Raw genomic sequence first — 26949 nt, forward strand, 5'->3', positions numbered from 1 at the left:
AAATAAGAATTTAGATGGTACGGGGAGAATTTTTTAGAAACAAGCACCGATTTAGGTAAATTTCAATGGTTGATGTAAACATTTTTTTTTCTTTTCTGATAAAAAAAAAAAAAACCTCTGTCACCTGCCATCATCATATCTGCTGATTATTTTAGAAAGATAATTGAAAGCGCGGAAAAAAGGCGTGATTGAAATGTATTTTCTTCCAAACTATTTCAATTTCGGCTGAAAATTTCCTAAGCAGACAACTATCAAGATGGTGAAAAATTTGTTTAAAAAGCGGAAATTATTTGAATGACATATTAGGAAAAGTAGATACATACTTTTATAAAGCCTTATCAATACCTGAAGTAAATTATCACATAAATTCAGGTGATATGTTTATCTGCTTCTTCCTATTAAACTCAAAATCAGTTAAGATTTAAAACACCAGCTTTTTTAAGTCAAAAATATTAATAAGTTAAGAAGTTTAAAGAGATAATTCACAGGCACAGGAGCTATATATCGAATATTTATCAATAAAGTAGTAACATAAATAAAAGGTTTCTGATAATTGATATTTTTGGTTGTCAATGAAGTAATTAACCAACAATGCAAGTGAAAAAACGCGCAAAGGACAAAAAAAAAAAAAAAAAGAGAGAGAGAGAGAGTTGAAATGTGAACCTATTGTTGAAGCTCTAGATTAAAATAAGCCGCTAAGGGCCTTAGACTAATAAAAGCGCCCCGTAATATTGCGTTGAATATGTTTTTTAATACAAAATTCATTTCGTTCTCCATTTCATTAGTCCTCAAAATGATGGAGGGGGGGGTGTGTCTCCAGGGGAGGGTTCAGAAAAGGAACCCTCCCTCCTTTCTTTGAAAAACCACATGTGGGAGTGGTTCTGTGTTGTTGTTTTTTTTCGGTTTAATATGCCTCTTTTGACCGCCCTCAGCGAATTAGCAAATTTTAAAGGACGTTAAAGAGACTTTCATGAGCATGAACTGACTGACTTGACTTAAGAGTCCCTTTATGTAAAAAGGGACTCTATGCTTGCGTTGGACGAGCTCAACCGGTAGCGACCGGTCGATTGATCACTTAATAGCTAATGACGTCAGCCAATGCTGAAGAATTAAAGATGACGTCATTATTTGTCATGTGATCAACCCACCGGTGAGCTACCGGTGGCTCAACGAACACAACCTGTAACTTTGGAATAGAGCAAATAATGAAAAAGCAGAACTTGAAATTCGATTTATCGGATTTCAGCAGCATCATTTTACATTTTTTTTCACATTTAGCAGCAATTTTGATGCACGTTTCTTGTTTTATATAAAATATCAGTTCAGCAACATACCATTATTTACATTTCTAATAAAAAAATTAACTGCAATTCTACCTTTGGCCACGTTCAGTTCTGTTGCGTGTGTTTTGGTTGATCACCGAAGTAGACGTCAGTGCTATGTATTTATGTTGGAGTTATTAGAAATATATATCAATAATTTAATACTTTGTAGGCGTATTTCAGGAGCAATCAAAAAATGGTTTGTTTTTCTCCTTCAATATTTTTCTACGGCTGTGTTCCTAAATTTTAATTTTGATAATTACCGGCAGTACGACTGACAAGTATCATCTTTGTTTCCTTGCTTTAATTCTTTAATTGACATGCTTTCTCTTTTGTTTACTTAAATGTTTTGGGAATATTTCGATAATTGGGAATATGGTGCGGTCGTCTCATTTTCGGCCTAAATAATTTTATTTTGTTAACCCTGCTGATTTATAATAGCCCTATGTGAAGAGATGTTTCGGTTCTCTTTGTTTAGATTTGCAACGAAACATACCTCTCGCGCAGGCACTGGAGCCAGAAATTGACGCCAATGAAGTTTGATTCCCAATTATCGAAATCTTCCCGAAACGAGATCCAGATTTCACAGACAGTCTTAACCTGTCTTTATGAAACTAATTACTGTAGTTATTTCATTTTTTGAAATAAACTTCCTTTTGGTGAGAAAAGTACTGGAGACCATCATTTTATACGGGTTTTTTTTAAGTGGTTTAAAATTCGACACCCTTTATTTTATCCAATGCAGATGAGTTCTGGTTTCATGCCGATGCAGCAATGCAAACAGATAAAATTGTCCCCTCTTTCAAAATCCAAACTTCTAAATATTGCAGATTACACGTAATAAACTGCATTTTATTGTGCTAATAATGGAGTTTGGCGCCACGAGAGACATTTTATGGTTTAACATATATTTTTCAATATTATAATTAATGTTTGTGCCCTCCTTTATTGAAAAATATTATGAGAAAAAAATTTCTTCTGTTTTTAAAATTTTTTTGATGCAGGTATGTTAATAGTTTTATGTGTTTTAATATGGTAATATTTTGTTGATTTTTCAGCCTCTTAAATTAGATGTGAGACGAAAGCTTTTAGCTCGTTCAGATAGAGTCAAATGTGTGGATCTTCATCCATCAGAGCCATGGATGCTTGCAAGTTTATATAATGGAAATGTACATGTTTGGAACCATGAGTCACAACTTCTTGTCAAATCGTTTGAAGTTTGTGATTTACCTGTCCGTGCTGCCAAGTTTGTTCCAAGAAAGAATTGGATTATTACAGGCTCTGTAAGTTTTATTTTGGTTATATTTAATTGGTTTTTTTTCTCGTTCAAAATTAATGTTCTACATAGGCGGCTAGTGCACAAAAAAAGTGGTGGGTCAAAAGAAGTGTAGGGGGCGTGGCCCCGAAAGTTGATTTTTCTTCTCGTAAAATTGAGCTGTATTACTGGCTGTTAATATGATTGACTTAATAACTTCTGAAAATAGAATACGACATTAAAAATTGGGACAGATGACCACTATAGACTTTTCTCTTCTATTTTGAAGTTCCATTCTTACAAAATAAGATGAGAAAAGTTCATTTATTTCGAATTTTTAGTTTTTACTTTTGTAATCCACCTTATAAAAATCATTTTTAAATCAATCTTTATTTTTTAACTCTGAAAAGTGAGGGGACAAGGACCCTTTACTTTTGGAAGTGAGGGAGCAGTTGCCCCCTTTACCCATCTGTTTGAGCCACCGATGATGTTCTGCATCAACACCGGCAACAAATGGTCAAAAGTAGTTAACTGTCAGCTACTACAATGATCTAAAATTAACCACGAACAACGTTCAAAAAATGATTAGAGTATGGCTATTTGCAGAAAGTAAAATTTTTTAAAAAATTATGCATTTTATGAGTTTTACTTTATTGATAATGACTGATAGGGAAAGAATAGTAATAAATAAATAAGTTTTTTTTTCCTAGGAAAGATTTTAATCCAATACTTTTTAGAGTAGTTGTAAACTTAAAAGTAATTTTAACTTGTAGTTTTAGAAATGTAATTTAACTAACAGGAAACAAAAGCAGTTGAACTATTAGTTAACTCTTCTAAAAGATCACTAACTTAAACTTTACCGAGAGATTGCGGAAATCTCCCCAATTGGTTGGCAGAGAGTTAAATATGGCCAGTAGCTAGCTTATGCCCAGGTATAGTTCATTCCACAGGCAGAGTGTCAACTACTGGCTGAACTACTTCTTGTTTAGTAAGTGCTGAGCATCGCTCTACATAACTTGGTAATATTTGAAGATTTTAATTGATGAGGAAGTCTTTTTAAATAAATGTAGTGTTTGTTCTTTCATTTCACAAACATTTCTTAAAGCTTGGTTTTTTAAAAAGTTGTTTTTATTTTATTTAACATTTTGCAAATATGAACGCAATTTACAACCATTGAAAAAAACCTTTTCTCTATTAAATATTAAACAGGCAGTGATTTTACACTTATGTGATGGTTCAAGGGGCTGTAGGAAAAATGTAAGCAAGAGAAGCACACAATTGAAAAACACTAAAAATGAACTCTGCTAATAATCATTACCTGCCCTTAACATTACCTGCTAAAACAAATAAAAACTACTTCTATTGCAACTTTTATTCTGGGATCGATTCAGACGCAAATTGGGCCAACTTTGTGTTCAACAAAATTCTATGGCATAGATCTATGGCTATATCTTCACACCACAAAATTTCATATCTTAAAATTAGACTTTCCATAAATTTCTTTTTTTTTTTTTTTTAAATAGCTCTTTGATCCCTTCTAAGCCCAATCAATTTCCTTGAAAGCAAAGTATCAGTAAAGAAAAAGAAACCTCCACCTTCCCAGTGAAGTTCTTTGAGCAAAGAGATTTCAAATTCGTTTTGTAATAGCTAAACATGCTCTTTACAATGTGACACATTATTTTTTCATTAAAAATACTAAATGACTAGTATCCAAAAACTAGTTCTCTTTTCACAAAAAAAAAAAAAAAAAAATCACAAAATTCGGACCTAAAAATAATAACATGGACTGACATTTGTCAGGGGTCTGGCCAGAGGATATTTGAGTCTGTTAACAGACCCTTCACAAAAATCCCATCAACCAAAATGAGCTTGTCACAAAATTCCGATAAACCACAGACCCTTCACAAAATTCTGATGAAAAAAGAACGGATGTTTCACAAATTGTTTATTGAAAGAGCAAATCTGAAAGCAAAATACCGCATATTTCTCTGTATAAAACCAATAATTTTTGGAACCTTTTTTAAAGTCAAATTAGAGGGATCAGCGTATACAAAATCTGCTAATTTTGCATAGAAAAAGAAATCGGCACTCTTGTCATTCTGCAAGCGATAAATAATTGCTACTGCCAAATATATATAATGCATGTTGTTTGTTTCTTGGAAAGAAATTAACAGCTGAAGATAAGTTTGGTTTTAAATAATTTTGTTTGTTTGTTTTATCACAGCTAATTAGCAGCAGTGTTGTTGTAAACTTTTCTGAAAAGGTGTTGGTAAGCACTTTTCTCCCCCTCATGATTTAATAAACAATAATAATAATATATATCAGCAAAATGATATTAGAACTGCAATGGAATAGTATGGGAGGGGGAAAAAGATGATTGCTTCAGATAGGGTTACCAACTTCAAAATTATCACCACTTAGGGGTCTGGAGTTAAACCTTTATTGGACTTGATTGGAAAATATTCTCATCATTTTACCAGCTTGTCAATATTTGCGTTTTTACGGTGTGGTGCGACATTTAATTGTTATTTTGGGAGAAAATTACATGGGTTTGATTTTTCGATGCTAACAAGGATAATTAACTTTAAATAAACTCTTTTACTTGCCGATTTTTTTTTCTTTAAATGTCTACATTTTGAAAAATGCAATCTTTTAACATCCGATACGAGAATCATATTTTGTTCTTTTTTCAAGCTAACTTCGCTTTATTAGGATGCTAATAAATGGAAAGTCCCTTTATTTTTCTTAGAACGCTCATTTCAAGTTTTCAAAGCAAAATTCTATTTTCTTTTATGAGTCAAAAATTAAAATGCTTGAATCAATGGTTTATTTATTTATTTATTTATTTATTTATTTATTTTTGCTTCAACTGTGTCCACAGATATTGATAATGTGGTTAAGACTCTAAAATGCAATTTAAAAATAATTTTATCAAAGCTATTTCTTTTACAAGCCGTTTTTAAACTTTTGATGCCTTTACTTTAAAAATTGCGATCTCTTTGCATCCGCTATGAGAATCCGATTTTTCGCATTTTTGATGATTAGTAGTACGCTTTGTTAAGAGGTAAACAAATAAAATCTCTTTTTATTTTTGTTAAAATCACGGAATTTATAGGTTTTAAAAGAAATTCTGTACTTTTTAAGAGTGTCTTGGGTCAAAAAGTTAAATGCTGAACCTTTGTCTGAATTTTCTTTGTTTTGTTACAATTATTTTAAATACTGTACAGAAATATTTCTAGTATAATTTAACATAATGTAGAATGGTAGATACATATGGATACTTGAAAGAACAATGCCGTCCCCCCTCCCCCAAATGCAAGAAAAACATCCCAGAATGATATTCTCAACATAGAAGAAGAAAACACTCAACTTTTAGTTTAAATGATGCAGTTTGTGCCACCTCTAAATTCTAAAATTTGGTGCCCCCCCCCCCCCCCCCCGAAGTTATTTGACTTTTCACAAAATTAATTCATTTTTCACAAAATTATTTGATTTTTCACAAAAAACGAACCCTGTGAAAAATCCTGGACCCCTGCTTGTTTTTCTCTTTAAAATTATTTAACATAAATCTGCCAAGATTAAGCTTGTATACTCACATTTGCAAGTTCCTGGTTTTATTTAAATAATTTTGATTTCCAAATCATGTTTAACAAAATAAATATGGCTTGAAATATTTTCTTTCGTTTTTCCTTAAATCTAATCATGTTTCATTTTCTGTTTAGGATGATATGCAAATCAGAGTTTTTAACTATAACACCCTAGAAAGAGTTCACATACTTGAAGCTCATTCAGATTACATCAGATCAATTGCCATTCATCCCACACAGCCCTTCATTTTAACATCAAGTGGTAAGTCATTAGAGGTGTAAGAATATCTAAAGCTATTATATAAAAATAATAAAATGCTTCCTAAATAATCAGTTTTCATATTCATAAGTTAATTTAAATTCTATTGCTGATCTGTAATGCCAATATATGAATTTTTCTCAATTTTGGAACTTGGTTCCTTATGTTTTTAATATTCTGTCTTTTTATAATATGTAAGAGGTCCTTGCATTTCAGTGAATTTTTTTCTTCCTTTTTTTCCCAGCAAGTTTTTTCACTTTTCATGAACACACTCTGTCAGGTTTTCCACGGGCCCTCAAAAGTCTCCTATAAATGCCGTATTTTCAAGTATTGTTTGTAGGCGCCCCTCTAAAGGCCATATTTTGTCATCAAAAGCCCTAAACATTTTTCAAAGGCCCCATTTTCTTAAGGATTTGTGTCATTCTGTCAAATCAATGAAAAAAAATTTTCAACTTCACTTCTCAGATTTTCATGAAACTTTTAGAAACCTTGCTCTTTGATGTCTTTAGTTTAGGTACATTTTTTTAAAATCTATCATTCATAAGTGATGTGTAATTAATTTATGGAATTCTTTGAACAGCACTTTTTTTACTGGCCAGCAGTGTTTTAAAATGTTAATTTAAGTTCTGTAGAAGCAACAAAGTTGTATAATAACTCATTTTAAAGGTACTGTCATGCACTTTAATTTTATATACAGTAAAATTAAATTTAAGACATCAAAAGGGAATTGGTGTGCGGCATTGGCGTGAAGTGACCCTAAATAGTTTTAAAATGTGTTGTAAAAAGGCCATATAAAGGCCCTATTTTTTAATCTGTTGAAATAGTTGGAACCCTGTCTGTTACCTAAATGTTTTTCAAATAAGAATTGCAATTGAGAATTACTAAAAAAACTTTCAAAAAAAAAAAAAAAACTTGAATGTATTTCAATTTTTTTTGTATTTCCTCCCACACAAAAAGCAAAAGCGTGGGTATGGCAAAATTATTGTTAAAAAAATGTTTAGACTAATACATAGTAAGCCAATAAAGTAACTGAACAAGCGTTGACAAAAACACTATGTGTTTTTCAAAATTAGCTCTTTTATGTTTGTAAATTGTATGAATTATGTATTTAAATTGAATTTAAAAGTAATAAAAAGTAAGCTGTAAAATATAAACTTTGACAGAAATTTTGTAATTAAATGAACATGATATATTTTTTTAAAGATTAAAGCTAATTATCTTTTTAATGCTCTCTCCAATGTGTCCTTGAAGTTGGGAACTTCTGCTATAGTCTTGATGCAGCTATTTCATGTTTTTCCATGGGTTTCATTTAAATTTTGTATCTTCACATTAATTATTGAAACCCTTTCACCACATTTTAAAATATTATTTAACTTAATCTTAAATCTTCTTGAAAGTCATATTTTGCCATTTAATTAAGTTGTGTGATTTTTCAGATGATATGCTGATCAAATTGTGGAATTGGGATAAACAGTGGAGTTGTACCCAAGTGTTTGAAGGTCATACTCATTACATCATGCAAATTGTTATAAATCCAAAGGACAACAACACATTTGCAAGTGCATCTTTAGATCGAACTGTAAAAGTAAGTTTTTTGAAATTTGTAAGAGTAACCTTTTCATTTCTTTTTAAATTCTATTTATTGCCTTTTGTACATTCTCCATAAATATTGAATTTTTGATCTAATTTTAAAGTGTGTGTATGTGTGTGGGAGTATTTTCTTTTAAAAGGTTGTTTGTTCTGTTATCTTTTAGGTATCAGATTATTCTCTTCTTTATGTTTATAATTATTTGGAATTAGTTCTAATGCATATTTCTATATGAATTAGCATATTTTATTGTTTCAGAAATAATTTCCAGTTATAAAGTTTTTTTTTTCTTCACAAATGTAACAGTTGCCTTCAATTACAAATTTTGTTCGAGTTGTTTCAAAATAGCCAATTTGTGAAAAAAGTCCTTGAACTTCGTGAAAATTTTCTTTGTTACAAACTACTGATATAGTAATGCTAAGGTAATGGAATGACTGTGAGTGTTTACTGACTAGATTAATGCATAAATTATTAGCATGTGTAAATAAAACGATTTTGGCCATTTATTGACTTTATTTTGTTATGAGAAAGTGTGCTTAAAGTTTTAAAAATGAAATATGTTTTAGGTGTGGCAACTTGGATCAAGTGCTCCAAATTTTACATTGGAAGGACATGAAAAAGGTGTCAACTGTGTTGATTATTATCATGGTGGAGATAAACCTTATTTAATTTCTGGTGCTGATGACCGAATGGTGAAAATTTGGGACTATCAAAATAAAACTTGTATTCAGACACTAGAAGGTCATGCCCAAAATATATCTGCTGTAACTTTCCATCCAGAATTACCTGTTATAATGACTGGATCAGAAGATGGTGGGTGAACATTTTAAAATTTAGTTTATTAAAAAATACTGTTATTTATTTTGCTGTGATTTCAAATGAGCCGTGGGATCATTTAGATTGTTTGAAAAAAAAAGAAAGCTTTTGTTAATTTTACAAGTTTAAGGAACATTTTTGAATTTGGCATATGAGGCATTTAGTGTCAAAACCAGCACAATCCATGAATTTTCAAAAGGTTTTTTTTGCCATAATTTGATACTTCTTGATGAATACTATCATGCGACAAAGTGATTTGGAATGCACCCAGCTCAATCAGGTCAACAGGGTTTCCATGGGCCCTAAAAAGACCCTATTTTCAAGTATTGTTTGTACCCTCTAAAGGCAACATCTAGTAGTCAAAGCCCTAAAAATTGATCGAAGTCCCTAGTTTTTAGAATTTGACGAACCCTTCGGCATTTAATAAACTGACAAAGACATTTGCTAAAAAGCTACAACCTAATGAACTGATAATTTTGAACATATTAAATTTAACCAATAATTTTGCTATTTATATACATACTTATCAAATGCATATGAATTGGCTATAAGGACATCGCCACTTTTAAGGTGACTTTCACAAAGTTCCAAAGAGTGACTTTATATTAAGGTCTCACTGTATTGTATATCTATATATCTTCACTTCAGAGCAAGTCTAAGATGTGTAATCCCAGGAATAACACTAAGATATCCTACTGTTGCTCTAAGGCCACGATACGTGTTTATAAGCAAAACTCTTTCTTCCATGAAAAATTTCTGGTTGCCCCACCAGTGTGAAATGGGTCCTATATAGTTAAAAATGTGCCAAAAAATTGCCCTATTTTTGGATCTGCTGGAGGAGTGGGAACTTTGGGTTAAAAACCGGTTTTCTTTGACAAATAGCACAGTTGGTGAATATTTATAGTCTCTCTTGTAAAAAAAAAAAATGGATTAAGCTCATTTCTATACTAAATGCTTCATATGGTATAATAATGATTATACAAACTTATGTGTGCCATGTATGAATTGCGTCACAAAAATTGAGATATGTTATATTTGGAAAACAATTGTGATTAAATTGAATCTATATTGAGTTCAGTAAAAAAAAATACTTGAACATACATTCAGCCCTTGACTTTCTTTAGAAGCATAAAGCTTGTTCTTGTACTGTAGTGCTATATCAACCAGTTTATCAGTCAACCTTTTCTGCCTCTGTGTTAATTTTTAAAAATTATTTTTTGAAATGTACTAATATTATAACAATATGATGGGCACCCATATAGAGGGGCTCAAGCCCCCCTCCCCCCATTAGAGATTAGAACTTCCTTGCTTTTAGTACTTTTTATTTTTAAAAATGTAAAAACATTTCTTCCCCAGTCATTTATGAATAAGTTATTTAAAATATCAAATTTTAATGACTCTAATCTGTTCTGAAATTGATTTCTATAGGGAAAATCTCCAGCTGAACCATGGGGAAAATATCTGCCCCCCCCCCCTACAATTTTGCATATGGGCGCCCTTGAACAATATTGTTACTTTTTCTGGTTGTGATCCCCTTCAAGCTGTATGTTTGACTGAAACTCCTTTTAGCTCCTTAGCTTACAAAACTGTATTTCATCCCCTCTGTATGTTTGTGTATGTAATGTATATAATTAGTTGTATGTATACTTGCAGGGGTGCTCACACCTCCTAAGGGCAATGGCGAACCCGTCCTAATATCGTGAAAAGCCCTTCCCCCCTTAAAAATGATTAAAAAAACATTCCTAAAAATTTCAATGGTGCAGTCTGCAGACATGCCGATCGCTACGGATTATCCGTAGTTACTACGGAAAGAATTTTAAAAAGTAAGTTAACTACGAATTACGGAAAAGGCCCTTTTTTCTACGGAAAATTTTTGTGACATCAATAAACGCTAAATGCGATGAAAAAAAAAATTTGGCCATCGCCAAAGCGAGCGAGTACTGACGATTATGGAAGTCTGCAGTCGCAGACAATGGGAGATGGAGAAATGGCGACGGTAGAAAGCAAAAGAATCCGGTTCTAACCGGAAATTCTCCCCACCACGTTGGGTGATATTTGCAGCAACCCTGCTTTGTGAGAGAAGGAGAGATAAGAATTTCTGCAGGCATTGCATTTTTCGTTCGCTTGCTCCTTGCTTCGCACGTGTTTGTTGTGTCTTTAGTCTCTGGTGTTTCTTATTTCTCATTTGTTTATTTTCTTTAATGGATGGAAACAAACGATCGACGTCCCCTCTTCCCGAGAGTCGGGCTAAAAAAAAAAGTTGTCAGAAATTCAGAGACGTTTATAGTAAAGAGTTTCCTTGCTTGGAAAAATCCAAAATATCGGAAAATATGGCGTTTTGTACGATTTGTACAAAAAACTTCAGTTTGGCGCACGGCGGCCGCGACGATTGTCGGCGGCACGTTTCAGCGAAGTCGCATATTGAAAACTCCAAGGCGGTGCAGAACACCAAAGAAGTCTCTACTTTCTTCAGAAAAAAAGATGAAAACTTGGAAGTCATCAAAGCAGAGTGTCTTTTCACTCGTTTTTTGATTGAGCATAATTTGCCCATTGCTACTGCAGACCATTCTAAACAGCTGTTTAAGGAAATGTTCCCAGACTCAAAAATAGCGCAGCAATTCACTTGCGCTCGGACTAAATGTTTGAAGATAATAAAAAACATGGCTCAGCATTCTGTTGCGCAAACCGTTTCCGTTTGCAAAACACAACCATTTTCCATAAGCACCGATGGCAGTAATGACTGTGGAGATAAGAAGCTATATCCTCTTCTTGTGACATTTTTTAATGAGCTGTCTGGAAAAGTGACTACGGAACTGTTATCCCTTCTAGACTGTACTGATAACACAGGTAAAGGAATTTTTGATATTATAAATGATAATTTAAAGCAAAAGGACCTAACTTTGGACAATTGCATCAGCTTTAGTGCTGACAATGCATATACTATGATAGGGAAAAAGAAAGGTGTCGCATCTTTTTTTTCATCAGAAAATTCCTCTATTGTAATAAGAGGCTGCCCATGCCACCTTTTACATATTGCTGCAAAAAAAGCATCTTCAATGTTTGAGGTGGATATACAACTGTTTCTAACAGATATATATTTCTTTTTGGATAAAAGCTCCAAAAGAAAACACAATTTCAGAATGCAACAAGAACTGTGTGGCCTAGAGAAACCACATAAAATACTAAAGTACACGTCAACAAGATGGCTTTCGCTGTTAAATTGTGTGGATCGAATTTTGGAGCAGTGGGAGCCCCTGAAAGGTTTTTTTTCCGATGAAACAAATAACAGTTCAAACAATAAAAGATTCCAACAAGTGCAACAGGCCTTCAACAATCCCATGTTTAAACTAGTTCTCCTATTTCTCCAGAGCACCCTTCCATTATTTATTAAAGTTAACCTTCTTCTCCAGCAAGAGGAACCTCTCATACACAAATTAAGAAGAAATTTGCAACAATTATTTTTTGACCTATTGGTAAGATTTGTCAAGCCATCAGTTGTTTCAGATAATAGCACAGAATTTGATTTTTCAAACAAAAATTACATGAAAAAATCCCTACAAAAGGAAGATGAAAACATTGTCATAGGAGTTAAGACAAAGATGTTTCTCGCAGAAAGTAATTTATCCAAGCAAGATGCTGAAGTATTTTACACTCAAGTTAGAGATTTTTACACGACAGCTCTTTCCTATATTTCTGAAAAGTTGTTAGGAGAACTTGAATTTTTAAAACATGCCGAGATAGTTGATGTAACAATCAGAGACAAAATTTCATTTTGTTCTGTGATTTGGATGGTAAATCGTTTCCCATTTCTGATTCCATCTACAGCACTCGATGATTTGGAAAAATGAATTCGTTCATTATCAAGCAGATAAATTTGAATCTATTCACCTTACTAAAAGAATAGATGAAATTTGGAATGAAATTTCACAGCTAAAAGATTGCAATGGAGCTGTGAAGTATAAATTTTTGTCTTCAATTATGTATGCAATTTTATCTGTACCACATTCAAATGCTTCTAGTGAACGACTTTTTAGTTTGGTTCGAAAAAATCATACAGAGTTTCGCCCAAATTTGAGCACTGAAGTATTGGAAGCTCTTTTGGTGCAGAAGTTAAAGATGTTTTCTTCTCAAGAGGCATGTTTTGAGAAAAAATTCTCAAAGGAAGAATTGATGTCAGCAAAGCAAGGCGCAACTGTAGCTTCTTCCACTTGCAGCTACTTCAAAGGAAACATGGACCGTGAGTTCCAGTCTAAACTAGAAAAGGACTCTTTTTTTTTTTTTTAGTTTGAATGAAAACTTTGTTTTTTTTTTTCTTCAAGTTGTTAAAATTTTTAAGAAGGATTTTTGTTGGGAAAAAAAAAAAAAACTTTCGAAGGAGGAATTAAAGTCACCACAGCATGGTTTAACTATCTTCTGTTTGGCTTGAAACAGATTTCTAGAATTCATGGACTCGGATTAAAAAGTTCAATTGTTTCATCTTTTTTTTTTCCTTTAAAGACTTTGCTTTAAATGTGTTTTAAAATATCTTGAAAAAATAAGCTGTATTAAGAACAGTCATCCTCATGTGAAAAAGGTATGTCATTTAAAAATTTTATATTAACTTTTGTTATTATTTCTGTACATATGAATAAATATTTTGAAAATTGCTTTAAGCTTTTCTGCCATAGCACACAACATTATTTAAGTGGATTCATAATATTTAATATTAGATTCATGAATGCTCTTGATACAAAAAGGAAATCATACTTGCATTAAGCAGTGAAGAAATTCAAATTATTATCCAGTGTATATTTAATTCCACAATTTCCTCTTATAATCTTGATGAACAAGTTTACTTGGTGTAATATATATAACCTTTTAATTTTCGTCGTCGCTATGTATTTGACTTTCGACTTTTGTCATAGCGTTTGTCGGGAATTGTAAACTACTGATAAGCACTGAAAACTACTGAAAATTTTTTGAACTTCTACTGAAAGCTTGAATAAGAGAGTGGCATCTCTGAGTCTGCACCATGACCTCCCTCCACCCCTAGGTGGGCACCCCTGTATACTTAATAAGAGCAAAAATGAGGAATGTCGTCATGCATTCGGGCTTTCATCGAAGGTTTTTTAAATGTTGACATTCACTAGCGAATGTCAACATTTACCAGGTTTTTTATCTTTCACAGTAACATATATAGTACATGTGGTTTTCGAAATAATAAAAACACCAGTGAACAAAACTGACCAGTGTTCGCGCTCAACTATCCATAACTTGGGTCCCAAGGACCCATTAATGAAATAGATTTGGGTCCTTTGGCGGAAAAAAGGAGTCCCTTAAATTTTAAACAGAAAATCTTAGCACATAATTGAATAATATACAACTGTTTATACTTAGGGAAAAGAAACTATCCACATAGTTATTTGAAAAAGGTATGAAATAAACTAAATTGGTTAATTTTGCCCTTTTTTTCTGTGATTATCATATGTTCAAATAATACACTTGCAAGATTTAGTTATTTGAAAAACTATTTAGTCAGTTACAATGAGGTAAACTCAAAATTTACTTTAAAGTTAGATTTTACCATGAAATAAAAAATAAATGCCTTTGATTGATCAAGCAGAAAGCACTCCCTTAACCTTTGCTTTCATGAACATTTTTCTAGGTGAAAAAAAGCAAACAGCCCCCCCCCCCCCCCATCAATTATCAATGGCAATTTCATAGAAATAGAAAAAAATCGCAAGCGAATTAACCCAACGCAAAAATCGCGATCGCAAAAACGAAACATTTTCTCACATGAGTATGAAAATTGCTCATTTGCAATCTTAAATTAGAAAATTTGACTTCATTTTGACTCTTTTAAAATATGTGTTGGCTTTGGTGCTACTTTTAAAATTTCGCCATTTTCAAAATGGCGCGATCGATTAATACGTGACTTTTGCAAGTCCAAATAAAAATAGCCCCTCAGAAATAGGTGAATTACTAGAAAATGAACAAGGTTAAAGTGCTTTTGTATAAAATTCATATTCATAAGTAATTTAACAAGAAAAATGTTAAGTTCAGAACTTTGTGTTTTGCGCGATCGGGAAAATGTTCGCCATTTTTTTTTTCACCCATCCTTTTATTGAGGATGCAAAATAATAATTTTCAAAAGTAATTCTGGTTAGGTGAATGCAAAATAGATAAGCTTTTACTACTCAGTTGTCCTGTATCAATCCTGAAGATTGCATTGAAACCACTCTTACTTTTGATCTTTATTGTTGTTTTCAGGAATTTCCCCAAGATAAAAGTTGAGGGAGAACTTATTCTTAGAATACAGTACAATGGGCTATTTATGAACTTGCAATATTTTGCTCCTTGAGCTCTGCCCAGGAGGTCACTGTAAGCTCCAGTCTTATCACTAAAATTCCATTGACTGGTCAACAGTAGGGGTGTGTTTGAATAGCTGATAAAGAGATAGGGTCATTTTAATCCTTTTCTGTTGATTCTCCTGGTCATTGAAGCTTAAAAGCATTGACTATATAGATCTTCAGCATTTTCCACAATTTTTTTTCTGGTTTTTATCTTTTGGGTGTTCTGGGTCCCTAGGACCTGAATTTTCGAGGAAGTTGCGTCCCTTTCCCGCGAATTTGCGTAAAAAACCCGCTATAGCGCGTAAACGCGAACCCTGACTGACATTTTCGAATGCACAAGTTTCTTATTTTTTAAAAAGTTATTTTACTTTTAAATCATGCAATCTTTTGGTGCTATGCCAAACTTAAAAAATATTTTTTGTATTTTAGGTACTGTTCGTATATGGCATGCAAATACATATCGCTTGGAAAGCACTCTAAATTATAACTTGGAAAGAGTTTGGACTATAGCATGTTTAAAAGGTTCCAACAGTGTAGCTTTGGGTTATGATGAAGGCAGCATTATCATAAAAGTTAGTATTTTCTTTCTTTTTTGTTTGTTTGTTTTTAACTTTCTATGCTTAATCAATAGGATAAATGTATGGTGACTATAAAACTTTGTTTTGTAGTTGGGAAGAGAAGAGCCTGCAATGTCAATGGATAGTTCAGGAAAAATCATCTGGGCTAAACATTCTGAACTCCAACAAGCAAACTTAAAGGCAATGACTGATGCTGATATAAAGGATGGGGAAAGACTTCCTTTAGTTGTTAAAGATATGGGAAGTTGTGAAATCTATCCACAGACAATCTCACATAATCCAAATGGAAGGTACTGTTAGGCTCCTTAAACTGTATGTTGAACTTGTTTATCAGTGTTTCCCTCATTTGTTTAGACATAGATCGTGCCTGAGCTTCTGTAGGAATGATACATCTAATTATAAACATACAATGTGGAGAAGTTGAATGCAGACACAAGTTGTAGAGATAAAGCCCCTTAAAGTGAGAGGTTTAAAAAAAAATGAAATCAGAAAACTGGCAGAAAATAATCACATTTTTTTACGATTTCTTCTGTGGGAGAGAGATGACTAAGGGGAGGGGAGAGTCATAAAAGAACTGTATACAAACAATAAATTTCATTACATGTTTATTTTGAATTTCAAAATATTAATTAAAATCAGATTTAATCAAATTGTTATGCTGACAAGCATAAGAATTGTTAAAAAATAAATTAGGAGATAAAAAGGGATATACAGTGGACTCTATCTGAACACTCTCTAATGCAGGGGTGTCCATTCCCAAGCCCAGGGTCACACCACCATAGCAATATGAAATCTTAATTTCATAGCAATATGAAAGATTAAATTGAAAATGCCTCAAAACTGGAGTTTTGCCTGAACGCTGACAATATATTCAAAATGTTACTCTGGTGCACATTGCTCAATGACTCAAACTGTCAAAAAGTTATTCAGTTGATAAAATTTCGAGATCTTACGTGCTGTTTTACATTTGCTTTCATTTTCATTGTTTAGCTTTTTTCTCCATCTGATATTATATTTTAGTGTGTCGAAATGTTGAAAGTTTTTCATTTTCTATGGAATGTTTTGAAACTTTGTGGGTAAAAGAGGAAAATGATAGCAATTATTGGATTTTTGTCATTGATATGGCGATGAAATTTTTCATTGAAACAATTCTTATAGCAGATTCTCATAGCCCACTTGGGGGGGGGGGAGGGGGGATCATGGTGCAGACTGCGCAATTGAAAATGTTAGGGAGGTTGTTTTGAGGGGTAATTTCCTTATTTTGAGGCAGGGGCTCCTGCTGCTGCTGCCAATATTTAGATTGTATGCCCTTGCTCTTAAGGGAGAACAGGGCACCCCTGCTTATAGTAATGAATGTCTTCCCTTAGGAACAACATTTATGCAACCAAATAGCATAGCTAGAAAACTTTTCATGGATATATAAAGGGGTGTGGAATTGCTTGATTTACTCGCTACTGATGGGTGTGTTTTAGGATGTGAATAAAAATTCTTGTAATATTAGGATTTTTTAAAACAGAGTTTAAAGCAGCTAAATATTTTTGTGCTTCTAAACATGTAAATGTACATAATTCATTTAGATTTTTATGATTCCCATTTCTACACTGATTTCTTTTAGGTTTGTAGTTGTTTGTGGAGATGGAGAATATATTATATATACTGCTATGGCTTTAAGGAACAAAAGTTTTGGTAGTGCTCAGGAATTTGTGTGGGCTTTAGATTCATCAGAGTATGCAGTCCGAGAAAGTGCAACTTCAGTTAAAATATTTAAAAATTTTAAAGAGAAAAAAGTTTTTAAACCTGAATATGGAGCCGAAGGTATTTTTAAAAAAATTTCATTATATTTTCAGTTTTATTTTCTAACTAGTCATCTTGCAATTTTTTTCCTTGTTACCCCCCCCCCCCTCCCTTTAAACTGTATCTATCCTATGTAATTTTTGAAATAAGAGTTACATAAAGTAATGGACTTTTAAAGATCACTTCTAATGCTTTTTTAAATGATTGTGTAGATTCCTAGCAAAAGTCTGCTTTTCTAAATTTCAAGCTTAACTTGAACGTTTTAGTTATTTTTGTTACATATCTAAAACCTTAAGTGCAGAATTCTCAGCATTAAATGTTCTTGTCCTCTGAGATCATGCAATTACAGAGAAAAGGTAAAAGCATTTAGATTCACTATCTAAATAATTTTTGCAATGTATTTTCTATTTTACATTTTCAGAATCTTTGCCTCTTTATTATAAATAATGTTTATTTTTGATGAAAGGAATAAAACTAAATGCATTTGAACAATAAAAAATCATATGGACTGAAAAGTGAAATACAAATAAAAGAAAAAGGAAAACATCCTTAAACCAGTTTCTCTTTTGATTTATGCAAACACTAGTGGTACCCGCACAGCTTTGCCCATAGTAGAAAATTAAAAGATCATTTGGTTTGCCTGTATGTTTACAAATAATGGATTATGAATTTCTCGCCAATTTGCTATTGCTCGCCCATGTTACGGTTCCACATTATGATAATTTTCTGGGTAAAATGTTTTTAAATTAGAATATAAAAAGAACAAAATCGAATTTTTGAAAAATCGCTTCGAGGTGCACACCTCCATGCTACAAACTAATTTTGTGTCAAATTTCATGAAAATTGACCAAACAGGTTAGAAGCTGTGCGCATCACAGAGATCCCGAGATCCAGACAGAAAGACTTTGAGCTTTATTTGTAACTAGTGGTACCCGCATTGCTTTGCCCGTTATAGAAAATTAAAAGGGCTTTTGGTTCGCCTGTATGTTTACAAATAATGTATCAGGGTTCGCGTTTACGCGCTATTACGGGTTTTTTACGCAAATTCGTGGAAAGGGGACGCAACTTCCGCGAAAATTCGGGTCCTGGGGACCCAGAAAACCCAAAAGATAAGAAACAAAAAAAAAATTGTGGAAAATGCTGAAGATCCATTTAGTAATTGCTTTTAAGCTTCAATAAGCAGGAGAATCAGCAGAAAGGAATTAAAATGACCCTATCTCTTTATCAGCTGTTCAAACATACCCCTATTGTTGACCAGTCAATGGAGTTTTATTAGTGATAAGACTGGAACTTACAGTGACCTCCTGGGCTGAGCTCAGGGAGCAAAATATTGCAGGTTCATAAATAGTCCATTGTACTGTAAACCGTATTCTAAGAACAAGCTCTCCCTCAACTTTTATCTTTCCTGAAAACAGCAATCAAGACTAAAAGTAAGAGTGTGGTTTCAATGTAATCTTCAGGATTAATACAAGACAGCTGTACAGTAAAAGCATATCTATTTTGCACTCATGTAACCAGAATTATTTTTGAAAATCATGCATCCCCAATAACAGGATAGGAGAAAAAAAAAATGGCTAACATTTTCAAAATCGCGCTGAACACAAAGTTCTGAACTTCACACATTTTTCTTTTTAAATTGCTTATGAATACTTGAACTTTATACAAAAGCACTTCAAGCTTGTCCTCTTTCTAGTAATTCATCTCTTTCTAATGGGTTTTTTTATTTGGACTTGCAAAAGTCAGGTATTAATCGACCGTGCCATTTTCTGGCGCGATTTTAAAAATAGAAGGAAACCAAAACAGATATTTTAAAAGAGTCAAAATTAAGTCAAATGTACTGATTTAAGATTGCAAATGAGCAGTTTTCACACTCATGTGAGAGAATGGTTCGGTTTTTGCGATCGCGATTTTTGCGTTGGGTTCATTCGCTTGCGATTTTTTTCTTCTATTTCTGTGTAATTCCCAATGATAATTGATGATAGTTCATGCTGGATAGGGGGGAGGGGGCTTTTTGGTATTTTCATCTAGAAAAAATTCCAGGAAAATAAAGGTAAAGGGAGTGCTTTCTGCTTGATCCATCAGAGGCACTTGTTTAGTATTTTATGGTAAAATCCAACTTTTTTTTTTTTAAGTAAATTTTGAGTGTGATTATCTCATTGTAACTGACCAAATAGTTTCTCACATAACTAAGTCTTGCAAGTGTATTATTTGAAAATAATTTTACAATGATAATCAGAGAAAATAAAGCCAATTTAGTTTATTTCATAACTTTTTTAAATCACTCTGTGGATAGTTTTTTTTCCCCAAGTATTAACCTTTTTATATTATTCATTTATATGGTAAGAATTTCTGTTTAAAATTTAAGGAACTCATTTTTTCCACTAAAGGACCCAAATCTGTTTCACTAATGGGTCTCTGGGACTCAGGTTACGGATAGTTGAGCATGAACACTGATGTATGGTGAATTTTCTCGCCAATTGGCTTGTGCCCATGTTATGGTTCCATGTGATGATAATTTTGTAAATTACTCGTCCATCTTATGAGAATTTTGTTCTTAAAATTGGAATAGAAAAAGAACCACATTGAATTTTCGAAAAATAGGTTCGAGGTGCACACCCCCTGCTACAAACTAACTTTGTGCCAAATTTCATGAATTTCACGAACGGTCTAGGCGCTATGCGCGTCACAGAGATCCTGACAGACAGAGAGACTTTCAGCTTTATTATTAGTAAAGAAGATTACATTTTTTCTGACTTTATATATTTATTTATTTTTATAAAAATGTTGAGGTTGCAATGATTACTTAATGTAGCAGTTATGTTACTTAACCCACATACAAATAAAATAGTTCGATAAATTGCTTTACTTTTTAGGTAAACTTTTTTAATATGCTTTAACAATATGAAAATTAAAATGTAGTTTCTTGCAGTACTTTTAACGACTTGTTATAGTAATTTTGCTGTGTTCTGTCTTCAGATGGAACAGTATTACTAGTTTGAAAAATGTTTATTTTTTCAGAGATTAATTCAGTTAGAAATCCAAAATCTGGTAAGGAGAGTAATACTGCCTTGGACAGGTAAATGGTAGTATTTACAGAAATAAGAATTCAAGATATTTGAAGGAATAAGTTTTGGCTTCAATGCTATCAATAGGGAAATGTTCGAAATAAGATTTTTTTTCATTATTTTTTTCAACAGAAATCAAATAAGCAAGCTTGTACAATAAAGCTAACGTACAATAGACGACGAAAATGGCAAAAAATGAGAAAATTGCTGTTACTGCTCTTTATCTGACCATGGCAGAATAGTACAGGTTTGTTGTTATTTCAGCTATCCCAAACACTCTCTCTCTCCAATACCTGCTTATACATCATAATCGGTATTTCATATTGCTACATAATAGCAATTGAAAGTTTGTAAGGGTAGTGCTACTTACAAATAAAAAAAGAAGTTGCTTGAAATGCATTGAAAGAGCACTCATGGTTTGTTACACTCAGTAAACTGCTGATTGGGCTGTAAAGCTGTGCAGTGCATTGAATTTTAATGTATATAAGTCTGTATATATTTACTACTAATAAAGCTGAAAGTCTGTATGTCTGAATCTCTGTCTGTTACGCTCATAGCGCCTAGGCAGTTGGATTGATTTTCATGAAATTTGACACGAAATTAGTTCATAGCACGGGGGTGAGCACCTTGAAGAGATTTTTCAAAAATTAGATTTTTTTCCTTTTCTATTCCAATTTCGAGCCCATTTTATTGAGCGAATCACCATAATATAGACAAGTAAATTACCATAACATGGACGAGTAAATTACCATAACATGGACAAGCTAATTGACATAGCATATTGTACCGTTTCCACCTCTTGTGTAAAGACGACAAGAGAATGCATGGTCTTTTAGAGACGTTTAATCAACATATCAATATTTACAGCTATATTACAAATTACAGATTATTTAATGTTACAAAGATATTTTGAACTGCGAGAGCCACACTCCGCGACTCGTCAGCTCTTTGCACTACGAGAGTCTCTCCCTTTGACCTATTTACTTTCTCTTATATACGGGGATTCGTTTGGTGGGGAATGCACCCCTGTTTCCAACAGTCAGACGACGTTGACAAAATGGGTAAAGACATTTTCCTTCTGCTGTCTGGGGTCTCAACTGCGTTGACAGGATGGTTGAAAAATGTTCCTATAGTGTCACATGTCACAGACATCATATCACACCAAACGGAGAAAGTTTATGTGCACAACAAATGTCCAGCTTCGGATAGAATTCAGCTATTCTGAAGATCTAATTTCGAACATTTCTCAGAAAAGGGGAGCAAAAACCGTATTTACGTGTGGTCTTATACTTATCCAGCTCCCATACTGGTGACAGAGATAAAACACCCGCGTAACATGTTTTTCTCACAATGAGTGTGATCTGGGGAAGAATTTCTAGACCGACCCCACACATTGAATCAAAATAGCAAACAACTGGAGAAGTTGCATCGGTATAGCTCCTTCCCCCTTAGAAGAACTTTTCGATTAAGAGAAAAGTTTCATTTTTCTGGTGATGACACCCAAGTACAGTTGATTACAAAAATAACTTCTATAGGCAGTACTATGCTAATTCTGGAGTTGCGATTGACTCAATACGCAATTTCCATTTTAAAACAAACTACTTTACAATTTTACTTCTACAATGTTAACACAGTGCGAAACTTGTAAGAGTCATATAATTAAAATAGAAAAATCGTAGATGAATCACAAAAGAAAACAACAACAAAATTAATCATAATATAACGCGTTCATAAATGCATTAAAGGTAAAAAGCATCAAATTACTTCCCTTATTCGTGAACATTGTTAACTTGCTATTCATTAGAACGCAGTACGAGTACACACAATTAACCAAACCATGCAATGAAATTTAAAATTATACAATTTGTTATAGTTAAGATTAACAACATTTAACAAATATATTCAGCATATTTTACCGACATCCTGACATATGCTAGTCTTTCCCCCAAGTTACCAAAACAAACTAGGTCACTCGTCTCTTTCGTTCCACCATGAATCCTTCCCGCTCGCGACACTTCGTATAATGCGCGAAACACAGTAACTTGAGAAGTATCCTAAGTTGAACCCGCGTTAGGGGATTCAGAAAAACGAAGAAGTGATGATCTTTTACTTGCAGAGCTGCTACATTCCCTCTTTCTCGCCCCGGAGAAACTCCACACTTGGACGTTCTGATAGCAGTTAGTTTTGCTTTCGGGATCCTATAAAGAAACTTCCCCATGCTCGAAGATGCCTCTGTATTATCCGAACAAAGTACGACCGAATTTCCAAATTTCTTAATTAAATCATTCACTAATTCTGTAACGAGAGCCGGCACAATTTCCTTTTCCTAATTCTATAAAATGTGTACATTTAAATGGAATGTTTTCCCAAGGATTGCACGGCATTACGTTATCGAATGAATCTGTTTGATTCGTATTTTCGGCTTCGGAGCCGTTCCTCTCTCTAATCTTCAGATCATGATTTGAACCCCTGTTGCGAGCGGTGCTCAACTCATTTCTATTATTATCAAAAAGGACCACTTGCGAGGAGTTTTCCTCTGTTCCGGAAACCAAAACCTGCCCCTCAACATAAAGACAAGTTTTTTTCTTGTCATCAAGGACATCCTTCAGATCTGAATTTATATCAACTTTTGCCCCATTCCCACATTTGGTCAGTGAGAAATTTATATCAGAACCCGGGGGGCTCCCGCTCATCAAATCTACCAGGGAAAATTCATAGCCTGTCCTTTCTTTGATCAACGCGGCCGTCCGATTTCCCAACGGGTACCGATTTCGATCAAACACATCTCCGCAAACTGCGGCTTTTGTTTTCACTGTACCAAAAGGCCCTGAAATTTCGATTTGAGCTAAGGGTAATGTTACTAAATCCAGACTTAATGGTTGCCTTATCCTTACCCTTTGATCGCACCAACTCGATTGTTTTACATATTTAGAGTTGACTAAATCAATGGTCGATCCAGTATCCCGATATAAATATATCGGATTCCCATCCACGGTACCCTCGGTGTAAGAAATCAAGCCCTCAGTGAGTTCTGCCGTCTCTATAAAATTTATAGTTTCTATTTCAGAATAGATACAATTGACAGACTCCACTCCGGCTCCCTTTCCCAGTTTTGGACAGGCAGGCTTAATGTGACCTACCTCATGGCAGTAGTAACACCGTGGAGCCGCGCGTTTTTCGAAATCTTTCCGAATTTGCACGTTAGAAGAATTTGCCAACTTAGATGTCTGATTTCCTTCTCTCGTCTTACTTCCTGTCTCTTTAAAACCAGTACCCGCTGCAGAAAATTTAAAATGTCTATTAGAATTTTCCTCAGATTTTGAATTATGTTTTCGGTCTTCGTCGTAATTATAAAATTGTTCTGAAAGTTTGGTGGATGATTTGTAACTAGTCCAGTCGTCTAGAAAATGACTTTTCATTTCTGGACCGGCACTTTTTTTTAACTGATCCACTACCATGAGCTCTTTCAATTGGTCAAAACTTTCTATTTCCAGCCCCGCTAACCATTCATTTAAATAATTTGTGATTTCAAAAGTAAAATCTTTCCAGGAATTTTCGGGTTTCTTTTGATGTTGAGTGAACTTTTGTCGAAAGACTTCTGAACTTAATTTATATCTTTTTAGCAACACTTGTTTTGCATGATGGTAATCCGATGCTACTTCTTCGTGTTCCCTGGCGATCAGCTGCACTATATCCAGTGGCAACAAGCTAAGCAAATGAGCGACCCAATTTTCCTTGGGAATTTCAGCTCTCTTTGCTTGTCTCTCAAAAATCACCAGATATAGGCTGATGTCCGATTGTTTCGCATCAAATTCAGGAATGAGTTTCCTAATGTTTAAGTGCGACACGATAGATGATGGGGGTACTCCATTATTATTTTCAAAAATAGAAGGGTTTTCACATTTTAATTTTATTATTTCCAGTTCGTGTTTTCTTTGTATTTCATTTTCTTTTAATTCGAGTTCTCTTTGTTTCTCCTGTTCAGCCCTTTCCTCCTCTAATTTCCTAGTAGAAATTATGTTTTCGAAGAGGGAACTAACAAATTCCTCTTCGTAATCGTCGGAAATTGTAATTGCCTTTTTAAGCTCTACAATTTTCATTTCTGAGGTAACGGTTACCCCTAAATTTTCAGCCAGGATTATCAAATCCTGCTTCTTTCCCTTTCCGAGGAACGCCATTTCAAGGAATACAAAAATTACAGCAAGAAATTACTTAATTAGCTAATTAGAAAGCAAAAGAAAGTTAATGTACTCGTACTTGAGTTCCCACAGTTAACTTTTAAATGACTTAAAATGTACACAATTTTCCCGTACAAGATTTGCACTGTCATACATTTAACTAATTAGAATTAAGCTAATTCCAAAACTTAGAACTTAATATAGCAACAAGTCAATGACAACTCAAGAAAAAGCAAAGGTACATACCCCAGATTTTCCTGCGCGCCTTTCTTCTTTTTGTAAACCACAATTGGCACGTGCACAATAGATTTTCTTCGGCAAGATTTGCCCACCAACACACACACACTTTTGAAGGTCAGCTTGACCTTTTCACAGTATGGTCAGTTTGACCATTTATCGGTTGATCAATATGATCACAAATGCAGAACGTTGACGGCGTTTCTGCTCTTATACAGGTCCGGTTGACCCTCTCTTCAGCGCGAACACAAGCCTCCGTGACTGGATTCCGCTACAGCAACTTACAGCCAGTTTGACCGTTTCTAACGTTGCACAGATCAAGGTGATCTCTTCAGCATATGGTCAGTTTGACCCTTCCAGCGCAAACAGCGAGATCCTGGAGATCTCATAAACCTTCGGTAAGGTTGACCGTTTCCAACGCTGCACTCCGAAGATCAGGGCGATCCTCACAACACGAACAGCAAATCTTTAAGAGACGCGAAAGTTCCGGTTTCGTTCTTCTTTTTCTCCGCGTTACCAGAAGACGAAAACGAAAAGCCCCCTTTTCGCAAGAAGGGAAACAAACTCCGCTTCAAACAGCTGTTCGGGAATTCTTCAAGGAGCGGGAGAAAGCATCGACTTTTCTTCCCCCCTCGTTTTCTTTATGAGCAAAGAGTCAGTTCAGGGTTATCTAAAGCATCGCACTTCTGACACCAATTTAAGCTGTACCGTTTCCACCTCTTGTGTAAAGACTACAAGAGAATGCATGGTCTTTTAGAGACGTTTAATCCACATATCAATATTTACAGCTATATTACAAATTACAGTTTATTTAATGTTACAAAGATATTTTGAACTGCAAGAGCCACACTCCGCGACTCGTCAGCTCTTTGCACTACGAGAGTCTCCCCCTTTGACCTATTTACTTTCTCTTATATACGGGGATTTGTTTGGTGGGGAATGCACCCCTGTTTACAACAGTCAGACGACGTTGACAAAATGGGTAAAGACATTTTCCTTCTGCTGTCTGGGGTCTCAACTGCGTTGACAGGATGGTTGAAAAATGTTCCTATAGTGTCACAGACATCATATCACACCAAACGGAGAAAGTTTATGTGCACAACAAATGTCCAGCTTCGGATAGAATTCAGCTATTCTGAAGATCTAATTTCGAACATTTCTCAGAAAAGGGGAGCAAAAACCGTATTTACGTGTGGTCTTATACTTATCCAGCTCCCATACTGGTGACAGATATAAAACACCCGCGTAACATGTTTTTCTCACGATGAGTGTGGTCTGGGAAAGAATTTCTAGACCGACCCCACACATTGAATCAAAATAGCAAACAACTGGAGAAGTCGCATCGGTATAATATTGGCGAGAAATTCATCATCGATTATTTGTAAATAACAGACAAACCAAATGACCTTTTAATTTTCTACTGCAGGCAAAGCCATGCGAGTACCGATAGTAATGAATAAAAGGGAAAGGGCTTTTTTTTATTATTGTCAAAAAACAAAAAGTTTGCTATTGTTCTTTAGTAAGCATTAATATACTTTCATTTTTTCCCCGAGTATATTAATACTACTTTTGTGCAGTTGGTTCTATCAAAATTGTACTGCAACATGAAAAATGTTTATATGTTGATGCACTTGGCAAACAATTATTGTATTAATGTAACCCAGCTATTTATGAAAGGTAAAATTGTTCAAGAAAACTTATGAATGTAATATTATCATAACTTCCATTTAAAAACGTAGTTGCATATGACTTAAATTAAATGGACACAATTCTGCGATTTTGTTCGCAGAACTTCCTGACACCATTTTTGCTGGTAAAGTCTCCATGACTGCTCAATTGTTTTTACTTTTGCAGTTTTTATGTAATCGATTATTATTATTATTTTCATAACCATGATTTATTTATTTTTAAGTTAAATACAAAAACAAAGTCATTTTT

The 26949-nt window shown here is 33.9% G+C and overlaps 1 protein-coding gene across 1 annotated transcript in view; it reads left to right on the forward strand.

Moving 5' to 3' along the window:
• The first annotated feature begins 1386 nt into the window (after positions 1-1386).
• Positions 1387-26949, forward strand: part of LOC129226391 (coatomer subunit beta'-like) — a 46741-nt gene continuing 21178 nt past the window's right edge. Inside the window, 8 exon segments of the mRNA XM_054860993.1 lie at positions 1387-1521; positions 2381-2605; positions 6300-6426; positions 7860-8008; positions 8578-8824; positions 15589-15731; positions 15828-16027; positions 17353-17552. Coding sequence (XP_054716968.1) covers positions 1519-1521; positions 2381-2605; positions 6300-6426; positions 7860-8008; positions 8578-8824; positions 15589-15731; positions 15828-16027; positions 17353-17552 — 1294 coding nt within the window. The 5' untranslated portion in view covers positions 1387-1518.

Source organism: Uloborus diversus, chromosome 7 (assembly GCF_026930045.1).
Source record: "Uloborus diversus isolate 005 chromosome 7, Udiv.v.3.1, whole genome shotgun sequence".
In the NCBI taxonomy this organism is placed as follows: domain Eukaryota; kingdom Metazoa; phylum Arthropoda; class Arachnida; order Araneae; family Uloboridae; genus Uloborus; species Uloborus diversus.